Here is an 18004-nt window from a genome sequence, read left to right on the forward strand (position 1 = left end):
ACAAATAATGCTCTGAAATATAAAAAACCAATTAATTGTAACTATGGCATGGCTTTATATGACATAATCTAAACCCAATAAAATTCCAGTGAACAACTGTTGTTCACTATTGGCAACAGATTACAGATGGCAAAAATACACGTTATGTTCAAAATATGACAATTTCAAAATATTTTATTGAAATTTGCATACAAACAATTTTGAAGGTTATTCCTCAACTGGTTAATTCTAAATATTAATCAAAAAGTAGTGGTTGATTTCCAAAGATCTCCACCATACAGTTACGTGCTTCAAGAGCTTTTTGTTTTTCTAATCATTGCTTCCATCATATCCCACTGCTCTTTGGTAACCTAATAAAAGAAAAAAGCATTTTATTGGAATTCCATATAACAATTATACATCTAATTATTCGTTTGAATAAGAAAGGAATTAATACCGTCTTCAAATCATTGAATTCTCCTGCCATTGAAACATATTCTCCACCATCCATTCTTATAACCTAGAGAAAGCATAAGCAGTGTATTTAATAGTAGCGGGGTTTCTGTAGCATTTCCTTGTTATGAGCTATGAAAGTTATTTTTTATTAATTTGGATCAGAAAAACCCATGCTCAAAATAATAATTCAATCACTTTTAGAAATTTTTAAAGGCACTAACTACCATGCATTGCAATTAAAAGGTTAATAATGCTTGTAAAGAATTTCAAAGTAGCAGTTTGTGTTTCATTTCTGAAAACAGGGCTTTATAGAAAGTATCAGCAAAACTCAGACTGTCATAAGGTTAATTGTGTAAACAAGATCAACCCAAACTCACTGCTCCATTAACCCAGCTTGCATAGTCACTGCAGAAATAGGCAGCAAGATTTGCAATTTCTTCTACAGTTCCCAGACGACCACAGGGAATCCTCTCAATCATTTTCTTCTCAAATGTGCCTGTTGGGTCAAGGCGGCTAAAAGCACCCTGAGAATTGAGAGAAACATTGTGGGGGTAAAGTTATAACTGCATCAGAAATTAAAATCCAACAGATATTTGACTGCACATAAACAATATGGACATTAACATTTGTCAGTAAACTGTCTACACCCTCTTTGTCAGTAGGATGAAAGAGAAGAAAGCAGGAAACAGAAAACAATTCATCCCTCTTGCACTGATACACACCTACTGAGGATGATAAGCTAGAATTCTACTCATTTGGGACAATCACCCACCATCTATCTATGAAAAACAAAAGGAGTTAATAATCTTTGTTTCCCACTCAACCCCGATAAACATCTGAGGTAATAAGCAAGACTCAAAATTGCTGTATGGGCAGAGGAGAGGAACAAGGGCAAAAAATGAGCAGGAAAGTGACAGAAATAAATTATACATGACATGGAGTAAGTAAAACTGAAAAGAGAAAAAAACCAAGTTCAGTTAAATTGCAGCAATGGCTAGAACTAAACCAAGTCACTGGAAGTTTTGGTATTTGAATAGTTTAGAATGGCATGGGAAATGGAAGAAGATTTTGTTCTTCCTGGTTCCTCCAGAAGGAAACAACTTCCTCACATAAAATCAGAAATGTATTAGTAACATTTATGTTAAGTTACTGCAGTTATGAGTTAAAGCACACTGTAATTTTGTAATCATGGCTGTTCTCGTGCCACTTAAGTCTTCTATCATGTTTTTAGATGCCAATTTATAAGCTTAACAGTACTGCACTTGTACATTTTTTTCTTTTCCTCTCATGACTTATAACAGTGTTTTCTGAAGACATGGATGCAGCCTCTAAGGCAGAAAGCCTTGATCTTGCAATATGCTGTTTTAAGTAAGGCTGGTCTGCCTTTTTATGCTTTCAGGGCTATTTTAACTTGGAACCAGTATGACAAATGCAGTACTTTATTAAGAACGCACAGTATCTCCAGTGGGATATACACTATTAGTTTAAATCAGAAACATTACCAGGAGGTAGCAATACTGACATTTAAAGCAGTTAACTTGCCAAAAATTATGAGAATCTATAAATCAAAGTGATATATTGCCACATGATATAGTGGATGCCAAACATTTATATGGATTCAAAAAGGAACAGGACAAACTAATGGAAGAAAAGAATCCACCAAGATGACTGTAACATGAAGAGCTACCAAGTGTATCAAACTTCCCAGATAGAAAGGAGAAATGTTACTCAATGTTTTTCTTCTACTCTTGCCTAAAAATCCACCAGATACAAGGCCTGGAAGACTTTTGGTCTGATCCTGTAATGTTGTTTTAACATTCTCACAACCCTGCTGGTACTGCCACTTATCTTTCTTTACAGTCAAAAAAGGTAAAATCGAGTTGTCCAATGTAGCATCTAATACTGACAAGAGGAAAAAAATAAAAATAGAATAAAAAAAAAGCAAGCAACCCTACACCCCTACCCCAAAAACAACAGCAAAAACAACTGTGAAACATTTTACAGGTAGTAGTAATACCATTATTAGCTGTTACTGCTCATAATTGTAATTTTTTGGTTCAATGTGAAACGCATCCTCCTCTCTCCTCTTGCAGGACTGCTTTCTTTTCTCTTCCTGTTCCAGCTGGTCTGGATTACTTCCTTCGAACCCTCCAGTCCTCCTTTTCACTCATAACAAAGCTTCACATTTCCTTGCTGACTTAGTTTTTCTCTTTCTAGATTTGTGTTTTTCAACAAAACTAGTGAGATTCTGTTCTCATAAACCTAAAAGAGATTCTGAAATTTTGGAACTGATGAGATGTTTTGTTTAAAAATTCGGAGTTCAGGCAGAAAATAGGCACTCTTACTCCACCAAGCATAAGTTGACAAACTATGTATGTACAGTTGATAAGAATCAAATTAGGTATTTTGATATATTTCTTTGAAACCCTAAAAAGGGGTTTGTTTATATTAGTGTAGTAAAGGGGCAGTAGCAGGCTTCAGAAGTTCCAGAAATTCTGTTTTACAAAAGGACTGAGATGTAGTGTGTTCAATATTCCAGCGCAGTCTTGAATACCATGGAAATCATACTTTAACAGTTACAGAAAAGGTTACAGAAAAGGTTACACTATCTTAAAGTTAACTACAAAGCATAAGGTGTACTATAAAGAATATTCAAGGCTGTGTTTCACTTCATGCTATGTACCTTTGTTTTTATTGGACCTGGTTGAATCACATTGAATCTCATGCCATATTTACCCCATTCAGCTGCAAGAGACCTAAAAATGCATTAACAGAATGCATCAATATTTTAAACACAGTATTTTAATAATGCTATTTAGACAAAAAAAAAAATTAAACTGAATCAAACATGTAAATACTACAATTTTCCTGAAACAGGCATTTCTACTTGGGGTTGGGGTTTTATATTATTCCTAACACTTCAAAGAAGAAAAGATCGCATTCACAAACAGAGGAGTATTGATTTGGTAGATACATCGTAGACAAAGCAACATGAAGGAGTAATTCTTCCCTCACAAATCATACAGATGATTTTGGCACCTAAACTCCTTGAAAAGCAACTGTTAAGCCACCATCTTTCTCTGGTAATTTAGACTATCCCATATGATACTCAACACAGCTCTCGGATGTTTTGAAATAACCCAAATCAGAGGTTACATTCTAAAATGGGACCAGTAGAATAATTCTGCTTTATGGCAACATTTTCTCTGCATAAGCAGTACTTCAGACAGATCCATCTACTACAGTGAATGAATTTGCTGGGTCATAAAGTCTCTCAGAAGTACACAATTCACTTACAACTCTACACACACAAATCAAGACCATCACTCGTTTCCTCATCTTTTTCTGGATAAGGAATTCTAGTTACTAAAAGGCTGCCAAACTATTTGATTCCTTCTGCCAAAAGGCAGAGGAGGATCTATTCCCTGTGAAGGACTGCCGTATAGTTAATAACAGTAGAAATACTTTTGTTTGCTGAGAAACATGGACACATCACATGATACTGTTCTGAATTAAATATGACTGCAGACCTTAATTTAAAATAGTGATAAGAAATACATTTCTTTATGAAACTAGACAGGTGAAGCAACAGTATACTCCCCCCAACTACAAGCACATCTTTTCCTGAGACAAAAGAAAAGTGGAACACGCTACAGACCTCAAACAGTTCCCCTAATAACTATCTTTAAGTGCTGGTTCGCCCACGAGAATGCAAGAGAATCTGATTATCAAAACTCTGTAATTGAAACTTTAGAACTTGTTATTGCCAAAAGTAGTTCCACTTGCCCTTACCTTGTCCTTGTGAGAAAAATCATCCACTCATCCTTGTGATAGAAATCATCATAATAATAGCAGTTAATACTTCCTTCTGCAAGAAGCTGTCAGCATACTATTTTCTTGCCAGGATACTGGAGGCTGGAAGGTTCTCTTATGATACAATGGAATAAGAGGACTACACCAACTAGCTTCATTTTTACAGACCAATTACCCTATGTCAAGGATGCGAAAAGCAGAACACACATTTTGCTATATTACTCACTTGCTCATTGCTTCTACACCAGCTTTGGCAGAGGCGCTCGGCAACACAAATCCTGAACCACTCTCTGCATAAATTGTTGTAATAGCCAGAAATGCCGCTCCTGCAATTTTCAACACACATTTAAAAAACCCCACGCCAAACAAACAAAAAATACATGAAAATCAAATTCTGAACTTAAAGTAAAAACAACCTCAGTGGTACAGAAGTTTGCAGCTCAAATGCTAGGGCTGACATTTCACTCTGGGTTGTAAAAAGGCACTTTAAAAATCTGGTCTTGGAAGCTTTGCTTTCAAGCCTTTTTATTTCAGTTCCCTCTTTTCCATCAATGTTGAGTTGTTCCATGTAAGTGTAAATAGCTACTGATTAGGCTCCAAAGGTCTAAACCCTCAGACCTTTTCTGATAATGAATTTACATGTGCAAATCAGTCTAACTGGAGTGAAGGTCTAAGATGTTACTGTCTTTTTAGAAGCTGCCCTAGTCTAGTAGTCACTAAGCCGGTAATTTGCCCCAGTTTCATCAATACCTGGTTGGAAAGAGAAAAAAAAACAATCAACATTAACAATTAGGTTTGGCATTATCTTAAAATGACACAGTGTAGGGCTTGAGTTAAAGTATATGCAGAAAAAAAGAAATTTTCAGTAGCTTTTTCTGCAGTAGAGCTTATGACAAAGCTAACCTGCGTAACTTTTTCCTATTATTATCACAACAAACTGTATTAGAAAAAGACCACTTTCCTTTATATATTTTGTAACAGATTTAGCAAAAACATTATGGAAACTGCAACTGTTTATTTAATCTTTTATGGAAGCCTGCAAATTCTATTTGTCTGATCAACGATGAGCAAGAACTCACTTTTACTGGGAAATGGAGGACAAAGGATGACACTTCACTACTTATACCACAGTAACTAAAATAACTGTTCTACTTACCGTATTTTAAAAATAATTTAATTAGAATAGCTACCCAAGAGATATTTCTGAAACAATATACATTACTGGTAGAATGTATGTGACGAAGTAGAGACTTGGTTAAAAAATTACAGTAATATTACACAAGAGAAACTAAAGAGAACCATACACAAGCACTGACAGAAATGCCAGCAGATATCCCTAATTTATAAAAAGTAGGGCACACCAAGTGACTTTGAATAGAAAAATCAACACAGGAAAAAAACACTGGAGTTGGTTGTTAATTATATGTTTTGCAGAATTAAACCATTGAAATTTGAAAATATGGGTTAGAGGTGAGTTGGGTGAACCTAACACAGAGGCAAGAATGACAATTTACAGCTCTGAAGTTAGTACTCTTCAGTTCACACTCAGTTTTTATTTCTAAAGCTTATATTCATGAAATGGACAGTATCTAACCAATTAACTCTTCTCATTCTGTAAAACTTTAGCACATAAATAATGCACTAGCAAATTACAAATCCCTTTTAAATACCGGTACAAACATAAGAGTCTAAGAGCAGAGCACTTTTATTAGTTACTAAATTGGGTTTAATGTAGGTCACACTGTAGACCTAAAGGACGTGCCAGTGTTTTAGTAACTGTCAGATGTATAGCATCCTCACAGACTGTTATAAAATACTTGCATGGGGTAACATCACTTCAGAAATTAAAGACTCTGCTCAAACTTAAAAAAACAAGCACATAAAAATAAAATGAAGGTGGAAAATGCACTGACTAATAGCTACGCTTGATTTACTTACAAAAACATGTCTTAAAGAAAACCTTAAATAAAAAGTCTTAGTTACAGAATCCCCTAGAAAGAAGGCATGCAAGTAATAGCAAAAGAAATTCATGTGTTTTGGAAGCTAGAAGTGAAAGGAAGAGAGACTAGAAAGGAAGGTGAATGACTTCTGGATTTTGCCAAATTTGAGGGTGGAAACAAGAAAAGTAGTTTTTCATTCAACAGCAGCAAAGACAAAGGTGTTCCAATTCATAACTGTAAGATAATGTAAAATGAAAACAGTTATTTCTATATAAAGTATGACTTAACACAGAAGGGCATATATTAGTTTTCCCTTAAAGACAATAATCTGGTTAAGTAAACCTCTGGCTATCAAAGAACTATCATATTTTTAAGGTAAAGCTAAAACAGTGGCTTAAACTCCTTGGTAGTCTAGAACTAGGAATTATACTTGGGAAAATAAAAGCTAATACTGATTTCAATTTTGAAATTCTTTTTCAAACTATCTCAAAGGTAATATTGTCTAGTGCTATTAGTCAAACACCACAGCTGTGAATTTACTGGAAAATTTGAAGTGATATCCTGACTTGCTGCTCATTTAAATAAATGTCACATGCTGAGTTGCTCAATAGAATCAACACGGATATAGAAGACTCAAGAGAAGTAACATAAGTAAGCATATGTTTTAAACAAAGCCTTATTTTTCTCATTTTAGAAAAGTTTTACAACTAGTACGAACTCTGCAATCAGATTTTTATATTCAACTTCATGGCTTCTGGGTTCAATTTTGAGGGCAGATTCTAGAATGAAGTAATTGCTAGCCAGTTTTACTGTGTGATACTTAAGTTATGGCTTTACTAAAAATTAAGTTTCTTTCTAGAAATGATGTATAATGTTAAAAATTGTGTTTAAAACTCTTAAAATATATAACAATAGTAAGGCAAGGAACGCAAGTAATAACATTGTGTAATATAACATGCTTAGTTACCATTTATCTTAAGATACCTTTCTGTGCATTAATGAGCTCCTTTCCGACTTCCAGAGTTACAAACGCAGTACCATTAAGCACAATATCAGTTATTGTTCTCCATGCATTAGCAGAAAGCCGTTCAGAAGGGGAAATAAAGTTTCCAGCTGCATTGTTTATCACAACCTGAAACATATGAAGGAAAACCGAAGAGTTAACTAGAAGTAACTTTCCCTGAGAGAAAAGCAAAGAAGGAACTTTTTAGGGTTTCTAGGTGGAAAAGTAAAAATATCCTCATCAAATGGAGGGGGGGAAGGACAGGGAAGAATAATTAACCAGAAATTTTAACATCTGTAGCATGGATATATATCAATAACAGAAAATGAGCTTTATTTCCAAACTGCTGTAGTTACTAATCTAGTACTGAGGAACTGTAGAGGGTGATTTAAGTCGCTATTTTCCGTAGAGTCTCAAGTTCATCCTAACAAAATAGTTTGTCCCCACCAAGTTCCAAGGTCACATATCATATTTAATGTAACAGTTGCATGGGAATAAAAGCAAAAGAAGTTCAGGTAACCTGATGACTAAAGTCTGGATTAGCTGACTGTTGTGTAACAGGAAGTCTAATCAGCCATGACAAAAGAGAATATTATGATTTAGTGAACTGCAAGCAACTAGACAGAACTTTTTTTTAATAGATGTATATCCATAATTTGTTGCCTCTCTACAAACAATAATTAGGCACAGGATACTTTCAATATATCATTTGCTTAGCCCTTCAAACTAGCAAGTTAGATATATTTTATCTTAAGGCAACTAAGCATCACATAAGCAGTTTTTAACCCAAAACTTATGTGGCCAGATCTTGTGTATTTAATGATAATAACATGCAAGGAAACAATAAAATAGTGTATTACTTATGGAATGGCACCGAGATTCATGTAGGTTTGCACCTAAAAGAAAGTATTTGTCCTGAAGAACTTCTAGTCTAAATTAAGACATTAGGCCTCCCTAGAGTTCGAAGAAAAATAAATATGTGAATACCTCAAGATACTGAGGACATTACTTGAATCACTGAATAATTATAGTGAAGACACAACAGTAAAACTAGTGAACTAAAGACTGCATAACACAATCTTTGAGGCATGTAGATAAATGACTGCCAAAACAATCCATACGACAAGAGAATGACTGGTTTCTAACTGGGACTAAGACTCTTGGGGTTGGAGCTGTAGCTATAAGGAGTTACTGCCATTAACTTCTATTTTTGAGATCTCACCTCACATGCACAGTGGCAATGATGCCCAGGCTTGCAGTATCCATAAACTTAGGTGTCATGTCTGTCACTAAGAGAAAAACTAGACAATAAGAACTGAATATCCAATTTACTCTGCAGTCTCTCACACAGAATATGTGAAATTAAAGAGAAATTAAATGCTTATAAAGAACAAGTCATGGGAGGTATTTATTCAGAAAATTGCTGATGTACTAAAAATGTAACACATAGAAAGAAGTCTTCTTCCTTTCTGCACACGCTTAAAAACTTGAGATTGTGACGAGCTTTGGCCAAAACCTGCAGTAACCATTAGCCAAAATAACATACAGAGTATCTTGTCTACAAATCAGGACAGTGAGCTGCCCTATTTTATAGCATACAGCTGTGAGAAAAAGTTTCTCCACTTCTTACCACATTTAGAATTCAGTAGGTTCTATTCCATGTCTATAAGAAGCTACTGGTGAATGCAGTGTCTACAATAAGTATGTCTACACATGACAGTTTTAAACCCCACTGACTATCCTTTACGTTGATGTTAACATCCTCATCACACTATCAGCTAGCAGAATCCGAGTTATTTCTCTCATGATCAAATCAGAATTTGGTGCCTATCACTGTCCAGACTCCACCAGACCACCCTTCTCAAAGCAACAGTCTGATGTGAAGTGCTCTGTGTTTTGTTCCAAATTACTAAAAAGCACATGCTTAGCTTGACTGAATATTTTTTTCCTAATTTTATGAGAACTTAGTCTTCAAGTTGGAATCTTCTTTGTGTATTTAATCAGCTAAGCAAGGACCAAAGAAGACATTCACAATTACTTCCATTTCAAATTTGTGAGACATACTATTAATAGGCAACAAGTGTAATTTGGTACCAACACAGGTAAGTCACCTTTTCAGGAGGATTAAAGGGCAATAATATTCAGTTTACTTAATTAATTCAAAGAATCACATCATAATTGTTTCACTGTTTAAAAAGAAAATGTTAAGTCTTCAGAATAAGGACAGCAACGTTTTGTCTATTTGGCCACTAAGTATTTTAAGAACCACAGGAACAGAGTAACCAGTCTAACTGTGAATGCTAGCTTTACGTTGAAATACTGCCAGTTTCTGCCTAATGTCTCTTTAGATCCCATTAACTTTCTATCATAGTCATTTGCTTCATACCTACTATGCAGAGTATTTTCAGTAACGAAGACTGAAGTTCTTTGCTTTCACTAGAACACTTACATCAGGATGTCCTGCCACTTGGATTACTTCGGCAACAGCATTCTTAACAGAAACTGGATCTCTCACATCACACTGGATGGCATGAATCTACATAATAATGGAGAGACAGTTGTAAAACTTCAAAACTATGTCACTCATAAATTCAACATGCCTACAGAAGCAGATACATGCATAAAAATCCTAGAAGCATTTAAAGTATAATAACTAACATTCACAAAACTATAAAAATTTACCTTATTCCCCGTTTTAGAAGAAATTTCTTCTGCTGTTGCTTTCAAAACATCAAGCTTCCTAGAAATAAGTACACAACGTCACTAAATTGCAATTAAATGCAATTAGAATTCAGATTAATAAAATTTGATTATTTTTTCTGAGCAAATGGGCTAAAACTTATAATGGGTGCACGTGCGTGTTGCTGATTTTCATGAAACTATGTTTGGTCACTAACTTTCTGAAAGAAAATTAAATCCAAACAATTTCTCATTAGTGCTACTTCAAAGCAATCCAGAAGTGACTACAGTAAGAGACTGTTAAACTAATCAAATGTGATAACCTAGAAAACATTTTTTAAAGGAAAATCAGGGCTGTTTTTAAAGTCATAAGAATTAAGAGGAATGGCTTTAATTCTTTATTGCAATTCAAATCTGTATCAATGACACCTGCAATAATACATTCAAAATGTTCAATAATGGCTATTTCAAAATTTTTGTTCTCTTTTAGGCTTTAGTTGAATTTAATATTCTGGGTTGTTTATTTTGCTGCTGTGTTTCATGGAAATGCATTTGGTTTGTTTCTTCTTACTGTTGGTTACACCATTAGTCATTTGCAGATGGATCTGCAAATGTCTGGTATTTGCAATATGACATAAAAGCGTACTGAAATAGAGTAAACAGAATACATTTATCCAGTTTATGAAGAAAGCAGCAAGATCCATTATGAAGAAGAAAACAGATCTATTCATCATTTAGTACTAAATGAAAGCTCTAAACTACCTTCATTAATATTTACCTGCTTGCTATAACACATGTGGCACCTAAACTGGACAAAGTTGTTGTCATCCCTTTGCCAATACCAGTACCTCCACCAGTTACAAAGGCCACTTTCCCTTGAAAGGTATTTGGTGGCAACATCACTTTTTGAAGAGGTGAAAAGAATGCAGCTTGAGGTGCACTGCTGCCTTGATGCAGTACATTTGGCCCACGGCTGAAAAACTGAAAGAAAGAAAAAGAGGAAAGCTAGTTTTTTCTTATTTCTGCATACAGGGTTGTTACACGAGATTAGGTTTTCTTATGACACCGGAGGAAACCGTAACTGCCTTATTATAAAGTGAATGTAAGAATGATTCCATTGTACTATACTAAAACAGGCCTTCATGCAATTAGGAATAATATTAGGAAAGCGCCTGAGCTATTTTTAGACTTCCCAGTCCAACTACTGAAAAAAATATTGTAATCATTATTTGTGTTATTTTGAAAGTTGGTCTGTCTTACGTCTGTCACTCTTACTAACGTAGATGGAAAAACATTACCAACTAATTAGACTCCCAGCAGGATTTAGATTTCAGATTCATATACATACGGGATGCATAGAGTTTAACCCTAACAAATCCATGTGATTTTGAGATTAAAGTGTACATGTTTACAAATTCAAAACCTTCAGTAGCAGCTTCAAGGCTTTGACCCTTTACTACTGTAGTTACTAAAACATTCTTCCTTACTGGAGAATAGGGCAAATCAAACTCCATGAGACCTGACTCAAACGTTACTGCTGCTAAGCAAACCAATGCCACCTCCCAGACAAAATTGTTCCAGGTTTGGTTATCAGGCTAAGAAAGTTGGGGCTGTTCAGCCTGGAGAAGAGAAGGCTGCATGGAGACCTCATAGCAGCCTTCCAGTATCTGAAGGGGGCCTACAAGGATGCCAGAGAGGGACTTTTCACCAGGGACTGTAGCGATAGGACAAGGGGTAATAGATAACTCAAGCCCTAACCTAAACACTTAATTAAATGCTTCGGGACAGTAGCACTACAGTAATAATTCCCAATTTATTTAGAATACAAAAGTTACCTTCACCTGAAGCTACAAACTCTTCCGAACATGACAAAACTAGATTAATTTTGATATGTGCAAAATTAAAACACTGTAAGTTATGTTTATTTTCTCTAGCAGTAATTTGTCCTTTCATGTGTTTATTTGAATTTAAAAAAAAAAAAAACAAGAAAAACAAAAAAACAAAAAAACAAACAAAAAAAAAAAAAAAAAATGAAAGAAGACCACATGGCTACTCTTGTATGGTGGTCTTAATAAAAACATGAAATTGTTCAGTAGGTTGACATGAATAAAGGTTATTTTAAAATAGTAAAAAATATTACAACTTAACAGGGGAGAATCTGGCTGAACATGAGGAAGTTTTTGCAGTGAGGGTGGTAAAACCCTGGCACAGGCTGCCCAGAGAGGTGGTGGATGCGCCATCCCTGGAAACATTCAAGGCCAGGCTGGATGTGGTTCTGGGCAACCTGATCTAGTTGAAGATGTCCCTGCTCATTGAAGGGGGTTAGACTAGATGACCTTCGAAGGTCCCTTCCAACCCAAACTGTTCTATGATTCTATTTACTAACTCACATTGTCAACACTAAAATTAAGAGACAGCATTTTTAGTGGTAGCTGAATCACCTGTACGTGCCACAGCTATAATGCACAGGGATGAGGGTTTCACAGAGCTTAACGTTGGCCTGAGAAAGTGTGCATGTGAATCTTTCTGTGTTATAATACATCTGCATATGAGGAACAGGTGAAAACAGAATAATCATGGAATTACGCTCCCAATTTAACAGAACTCATGTTCCAAAGAAATGATGAAGCAAAAACAGAGTGAAGAAGAGTGGTGGGCACTATGTAGAACAAAATCAAGAAAGTAGAGCTCAAACTACAGCTAGAATTACCACAAAAGTGAAGCAGTGCAGCAAGTCCTACAGCATTTATATTAAACATGTACTATCTAGAAGGGATACCTTCTAGAACCTGTGACTCTTCAGGTATGTGCAACAGCTTCTCATAAGGACAAAAATAAGCCAAAGGTGGTTCTAAGGAACACAACCAGACCAAATGGAAAATCCAAAGAATGTCATAACATTTTTCTGAAACAACAAAAGTCCATGGATCAGATCTGCCACAAATGTCTGTAAAACAGTGGTGATTTGTTTTTTTTTTTTCCCAATTCTCCCAGTGAAAATGAAATTTGCGTATTTTCATGGGAGTACCAGAATACTATTAAGTCGCCAGGAAAGTGGAGCGTGAAGATTCTCTCTTCCATCTTTCTCTGTAGTTCCCTCACTCACGTCATCTCTCTTCAGGTATGCAGGGAGAGAGGAGGGCTCCCTCTGGAGAGCTTCACCTTATGGCAGAGATTGCAAATCAAGATAGCATTTGGACTCCCTCTTCTTCCAGTATGAGGAGATAACCAGAGATAATCCTTACGCAATACTGAGAAACCTTTATCAGGTGCTCTGTTAGTGACAGTCACAGCCCACTTCTCTTGCTCACCACTACAGAAACCATGCAAGTACCTTTCCTCCTGCTTGCGGGAGGAAGCCAGCTACAGCAGCGGAAGGCATGAAGACTGCACTGAGACTAATAAAGTACTGTAATGACACTAAGCAGCCAGTAAAGTTGGTATAATTCAGCAATCTTTTCCCAAGACTGCTATCATCTCATTACTAGCTTGCACAAGGGGCTTTGTGACAGGATTCACTATTTAAGGTCAAGGTTTTAAATTAAACCTCAGGTGTAATCAAATATAAAGAAGCCACTAAAGGGCTTAAGAAAAACGGCGCGGCAAGGGAGGGTGGAAACACAAAAAAAAAACCCCGAAATAAAAAACAACCCACCATTACCCAAGGGGTGGAAGTGAATGGTGAAATCAGTGCAGAAAGCCCTCCCAGCAGCACACAAACCACCACTGGCAAGCAGCACCGTGCCTAGGCTGAACTCGGTAGAAATGGCCTCGAGAAACACCCACCCACAGAAATCAGCCATGTCACTGCTTTGGACTGCAGCACTCAAATCACTTGACCTAAATCGCACTGCACAACTTTGCTACGGGGATCGAGGGGCGATACCAATTCTTCCACGGCCTGTACGGCAATGGGAAAGAAACGCGCCTGTCCTGCGGCGAGCAGGGGCCGTGTCCCGGGGAGCACAGGCCGCACCTCCGCGGCGGACAGGGCCGGCACGGGTCGCGCCGAGAGCTGGGGAGAATCGGGGGGGCCCTGCTCGGCTGCTTCCCCAACCCCAGCAATGGAGCTTGCCTCAAGCCAGGGCCGCCCCCTGACGCCGCTTTGGCGACAGCCAGGCGACTTTCCCCGCGGCTGCGGTGGGATCCCGTGAGTCGGCCGGGCGGCGCTGCGGGGATCCGCCGTGTCCCTCACGGGACAAGGGCGCACGGGCACCGCCGGGGCGGAGGTCGCAGAGCGCCCCCGCGGCACCGGCCGCCTGCCCTCGTCCCCAGCGCAGCAGAGCAGAGCACGGAGCGCCTTACCCGCGCAGTACCAGACAAGCAGGCCGCGGCACAGCCACGGACACTGCAGCACCCCTGTCGCAGCGCCACCGCCATCTTCCCGTGCGGGGGGCCGGGCTGCCGGGGGCCAGGCTGTGCGCCTGCTCCGGGGGCAGCACCGCCCCGCGATTGGCTTCCCGGGCATGCTGCCTCACCGAGTTGGGTTTTTCAATTGCAAATTATCCACTATTTGAAGGACACTAAGTACCTAACTTCGTATTTGTCATGTGGGATCTAACCCCAGGAATTGATGTGCCCTCCATACGTGTACCATAGCTCCTCTCAAGGGGTTCTGCAAATTCTTGGCATGTGTTTTTTGGGGAAAGGGGTCATTTATTTAAGAAACATGAGAAAAGTGGTGGCACAGCAGCCTGCTAATTGGGATTTCAAACGGGCTAGGTAACACGGCCTGGAAAAGGGTAGATTTAGATTAGATATTAGGAAGAAATTCTTTACTGTGAGGGTGGTGAGGCGCTGGCACGGTGCCCAGAGAAGCTGTGGCTGCCTCATCCCTGGCAGTGTTCAAGGTCAGGTTGGATGAGGCTTGGAGCAATCTGGTCCAGTGTGAGGTGTGCCTGCCTGTGGCAAGGGGGTTGGAACTGGATGATCTTAAGGTCCTTTCCAACCCAAACCATTCTATGATTTGGAGTGAGATTGTGCTGATTGCATTTACAGGTGACTCCCAAAGATTCCTCATTTCAAATTTAGCACTGTCAGTAGAGTTCAGGAAAGGCCTGATCAGTGAACATTAAACCATGCTAATCTAAAAGGGATTACTTTGAGTTACAAGACATTTATCTGTGATGAGCACATAGACTGTCCAGTCAAAAAGATAACAACTGACTGATATCCAGTCTTCTGCACAGCCTGGGTAACAAGGCAGAGAAGCCTGCAGCATCGTATCTGGCCATAAGGAATGGCAGTGTAGTATCTCGCCATAAGGAGTGGCAGGGCAAGGGGGTGGTAGAGTAGCACAGTAGCTGTAGAAACCTATGGATTCAGTAAAGCTGCAGGTTTTGAGGAGAAGAGATGACACCGACGAAACTACACAGTTACAAAATAGGCATGAAGGATAACAAACCTGTTGGTGCGTCTATATTATCAACTTTTGAATTAGGAATGCCAGGCAAACTGAATACACACTGACTGCTATGGGAGTTCAGAGGCATCAGAATTAAAATCCTACACTTAGTCATCAAAAGACCCTTGCCCAGGTGAAGATCCTTCCTCCGCACAAGCATAGTAACACAAGAGAATGACGCAGCAGATATAATTATATGCAAATCACTAACTAATCATTGTAACTGGGAGTGTACTACCTTGTAATTTTTGTGTATAAACATAATGATGAAATTGGCATGGGGTGTGCTAGATTTGTGCAAATTCCACTTAGCACCCAGCACTGCAATAAAGAAGTGCCTGCTTCTTAATGCTACATTGGTATTATGGAGTTTTATTCTCCTGACTTTTGATGACAAAGTGATCAAGAAGATATGACCAAACAAAATTTCAGAAAATGTTTTTCGGCAGCTTTCATCAATGAGGTGCAATTCCTATACCAGACCTGTTATTTTCTGGTAATAAGAAGAAAGTGGTCTCCAAGACGAGGAAGCAGATAAATTAAAAAAACTGTCATAACACTTTCATGTCTCGTAGTCGAGAAATGTAATTGAAGGCAGACTACCTGCATTTTGCAGGGAAAATAAATTTGCCTACTAGGCTATTTCTTCACTTTATAAAATCCTACTTCAGTTTGGGTGATGTTTATTTACAAGTTCAGGAAGAGTTTAAGAATAACTTAACTGAATTATTAAAGCATCCAATCTCTGGTTTAAATTATGTCAGGAGGTTTAAAGTGCAGAAAATATAGGAATTTTTTTTAAATCTTTTACGGCAATGAGAAATTATAAGACTGTAAATCTGACATATGTAGGGGAAAAAGTAATCAAAACCATAAAACCTAGAAAAGCATGATCTGAAAGTGTCTTAATGAGCACTAGTCTTCTGCAAAAATAAATTATGCCTCAATAATCCGTTACAGAAGTGCCTAAGGGTAATGTGTATATAAGAGCTGGCAGGCATGATTTAGACTTTCAATGGTCTGGCCCAGTGGCATAACGTAGAGCTCAGCAGAACTTGAGTCCTCGTTGTAAACTTGCATGCCAGTGCTGTTCCTGCCACTCAAACTACCTTGACGGAAGAAATTCACAGCACCTATGTTTAAAGATAGTCCAAGAGACTTTTGACACAAAAGGCTACTTAAAGAACAAAACCAAACCAAACCAAATTTTAGGTCAGGGATAAAATATCAACATGGAAATAATGCAGACCTACATTTCTGTTAAGGGGAAAAGTTTAATGATAGATCAGCTCAATATTCTGTTTAGATACGGTTTCACAGGGGTTAGTCAACTGTGGTACTATTTCACCAGCTATATGCAAGTTAAACCTGCAGTCCATACAAAAATCTGAAATGCCTCTTTCTGCTCAGATAGTCTCTGAGTTTTGGACTCAGATGAATCATTTATTTATGAACTAAAAAAAAGGAACAAGTAGAAAACCAACAGATAATAGAAGACTGATAGGTCAATCAGGATCAGAGAGACAGCAAGAACTCTGTAAGTCTCAAGGTAAATGAGTAGGGAAACATGGTACCAGACTATAAAATAAAATTGGATAAATGCATTGAAATTGAAAGTATGAACATTATAATGGGGTTTACAGGATTCATACAGTTTCTTATGATGATGATTTGTCATATGAAGTTGTGATGACAAAAGCTAATAAGATAAATAAGACATGGAATAATGACAACAATACAGAGAATATGTAGGGACTGTTATATAAAGCTGAGAAATAGTTTCATTTAGGAATTTAACTCTGTATTTCTGGTCACCTTAACAGAAAACTGACTGAAATTGCAAAATTATGAGGGACTAAAAAAACAAGCACAGATGAAGAAAACTCACAAGAAAAGAGATTAAGGAGACAGCGACATTTATCTTCAGAGAAGCGCAGGAGGGAAAATATAAAAAGGTATCAAAGTGAACATTTATGGATGAAGGATACTTAAAGTTGTAACACGTGAAGATTTAACGGATTATGATTCTCCAGAAGCAACATTTCTGACTGACAGCTTGTATTTACATTTCCATATGTTTTAATCTTTTCCTAATAGAAAAATGTTATCCCGAGTCCCCCCATTTTAACTGCATGGGTTTTCTTATGCTAAAACATTTTAAATAACTGTGAACATACCTCCAAAAGCCTTCCCTGTTTTGCAAAGATAAAAGGACAACCAACTACCAAGACTGATCACTTGAGAAACAAGACCATTGCCCAGTAGGAAGAAACCTGCTCTCCCCTTGCTGGCCGGTGTGATTATGAACATCAGAGCTTTGACACTCTCCTGCTGTGAGCTGCTTAGCACGAGAGAAAATGGGTGTTTGGAGCCATACCTCAAATGGGACCGGAGTCATGCAGGGATGGCTTCTCTGTACCTGTCCTCTGCTGTGCCTTTCCAGAAAACTCAGTGTAACAGAGCAGCAAGTCTTTGGTAACCTGCCAAGTGGCCTTCAAACTTCCAGGTGCTTTGCTTTTTTTTGTTTTTGGGTTTGGTTTTTTTTTTTTTTACTTCGAATTTTAGCTAAGTTTATTTATTTTGTTAGGGCACCATGAAAGGTAGGTCAGAGGGATACAGCTGCCAGGGTGGTGGCGGTCTCCTCAGGTTTTACCGGCCCTGCCCACCCTCACTCACGCTACCAGCTGCGCCCAGCCCCCAAGGCCAGGAGCTCCGCCTCTGTTCAGCCCG

At 38.0% G+C, this 18004-nt stretch overlaps 1 protein-coding gene across 1 annotated transcript; it reads right to left on the minus strand.

Annotated features, from left to right (window-relative positions):
• Positions 1–154: 154 nt before the first annotated feature.
• DECR1 (2,4-dienoyl-CoA reductase 1) lies at positions 155–14286 on the minus strand. Its single transcript, XM_030478344.1, has 10 exons — positions 14176–14286; positions 10649–10851; positions 9874–9931; positions 9641–9727; positions 7173–7320; positions 4475–4574; positions 3119–3191; positions 813–959; positions 437–499; positions 155–350 (listed from the first exon to the last, which is right to left on the minus strand). The coding sequence occupies exons 1-10, from the start codon at positions 14248–14250 to the stop codon at positions 291–293; spliced, it is 1014 nt and encodes a 337-aa protein (XP_030334204.1). The 5' UTR covers positions 14251–14286; the 3' UTR covers positions 155–290.
• Between the last annotated feature and the right edge of the window lie 3718 nt (positions 14287–18004).

This window comes from Strigops habroptila, chromosome 1 (genome assembly GCF_004027225.2).
Source record: "Strigops habroptila isolate Jane chromosome 1, bStrHab1.2.pri, whole genome shotgun sequence".
Taxonomy (NCBI): domain Eukaryota; kingdom Metazoa; phylum Chordata; class Aves; order Psittaciformes; family Psittacidae; genus Strigops; species Strigops habroptila.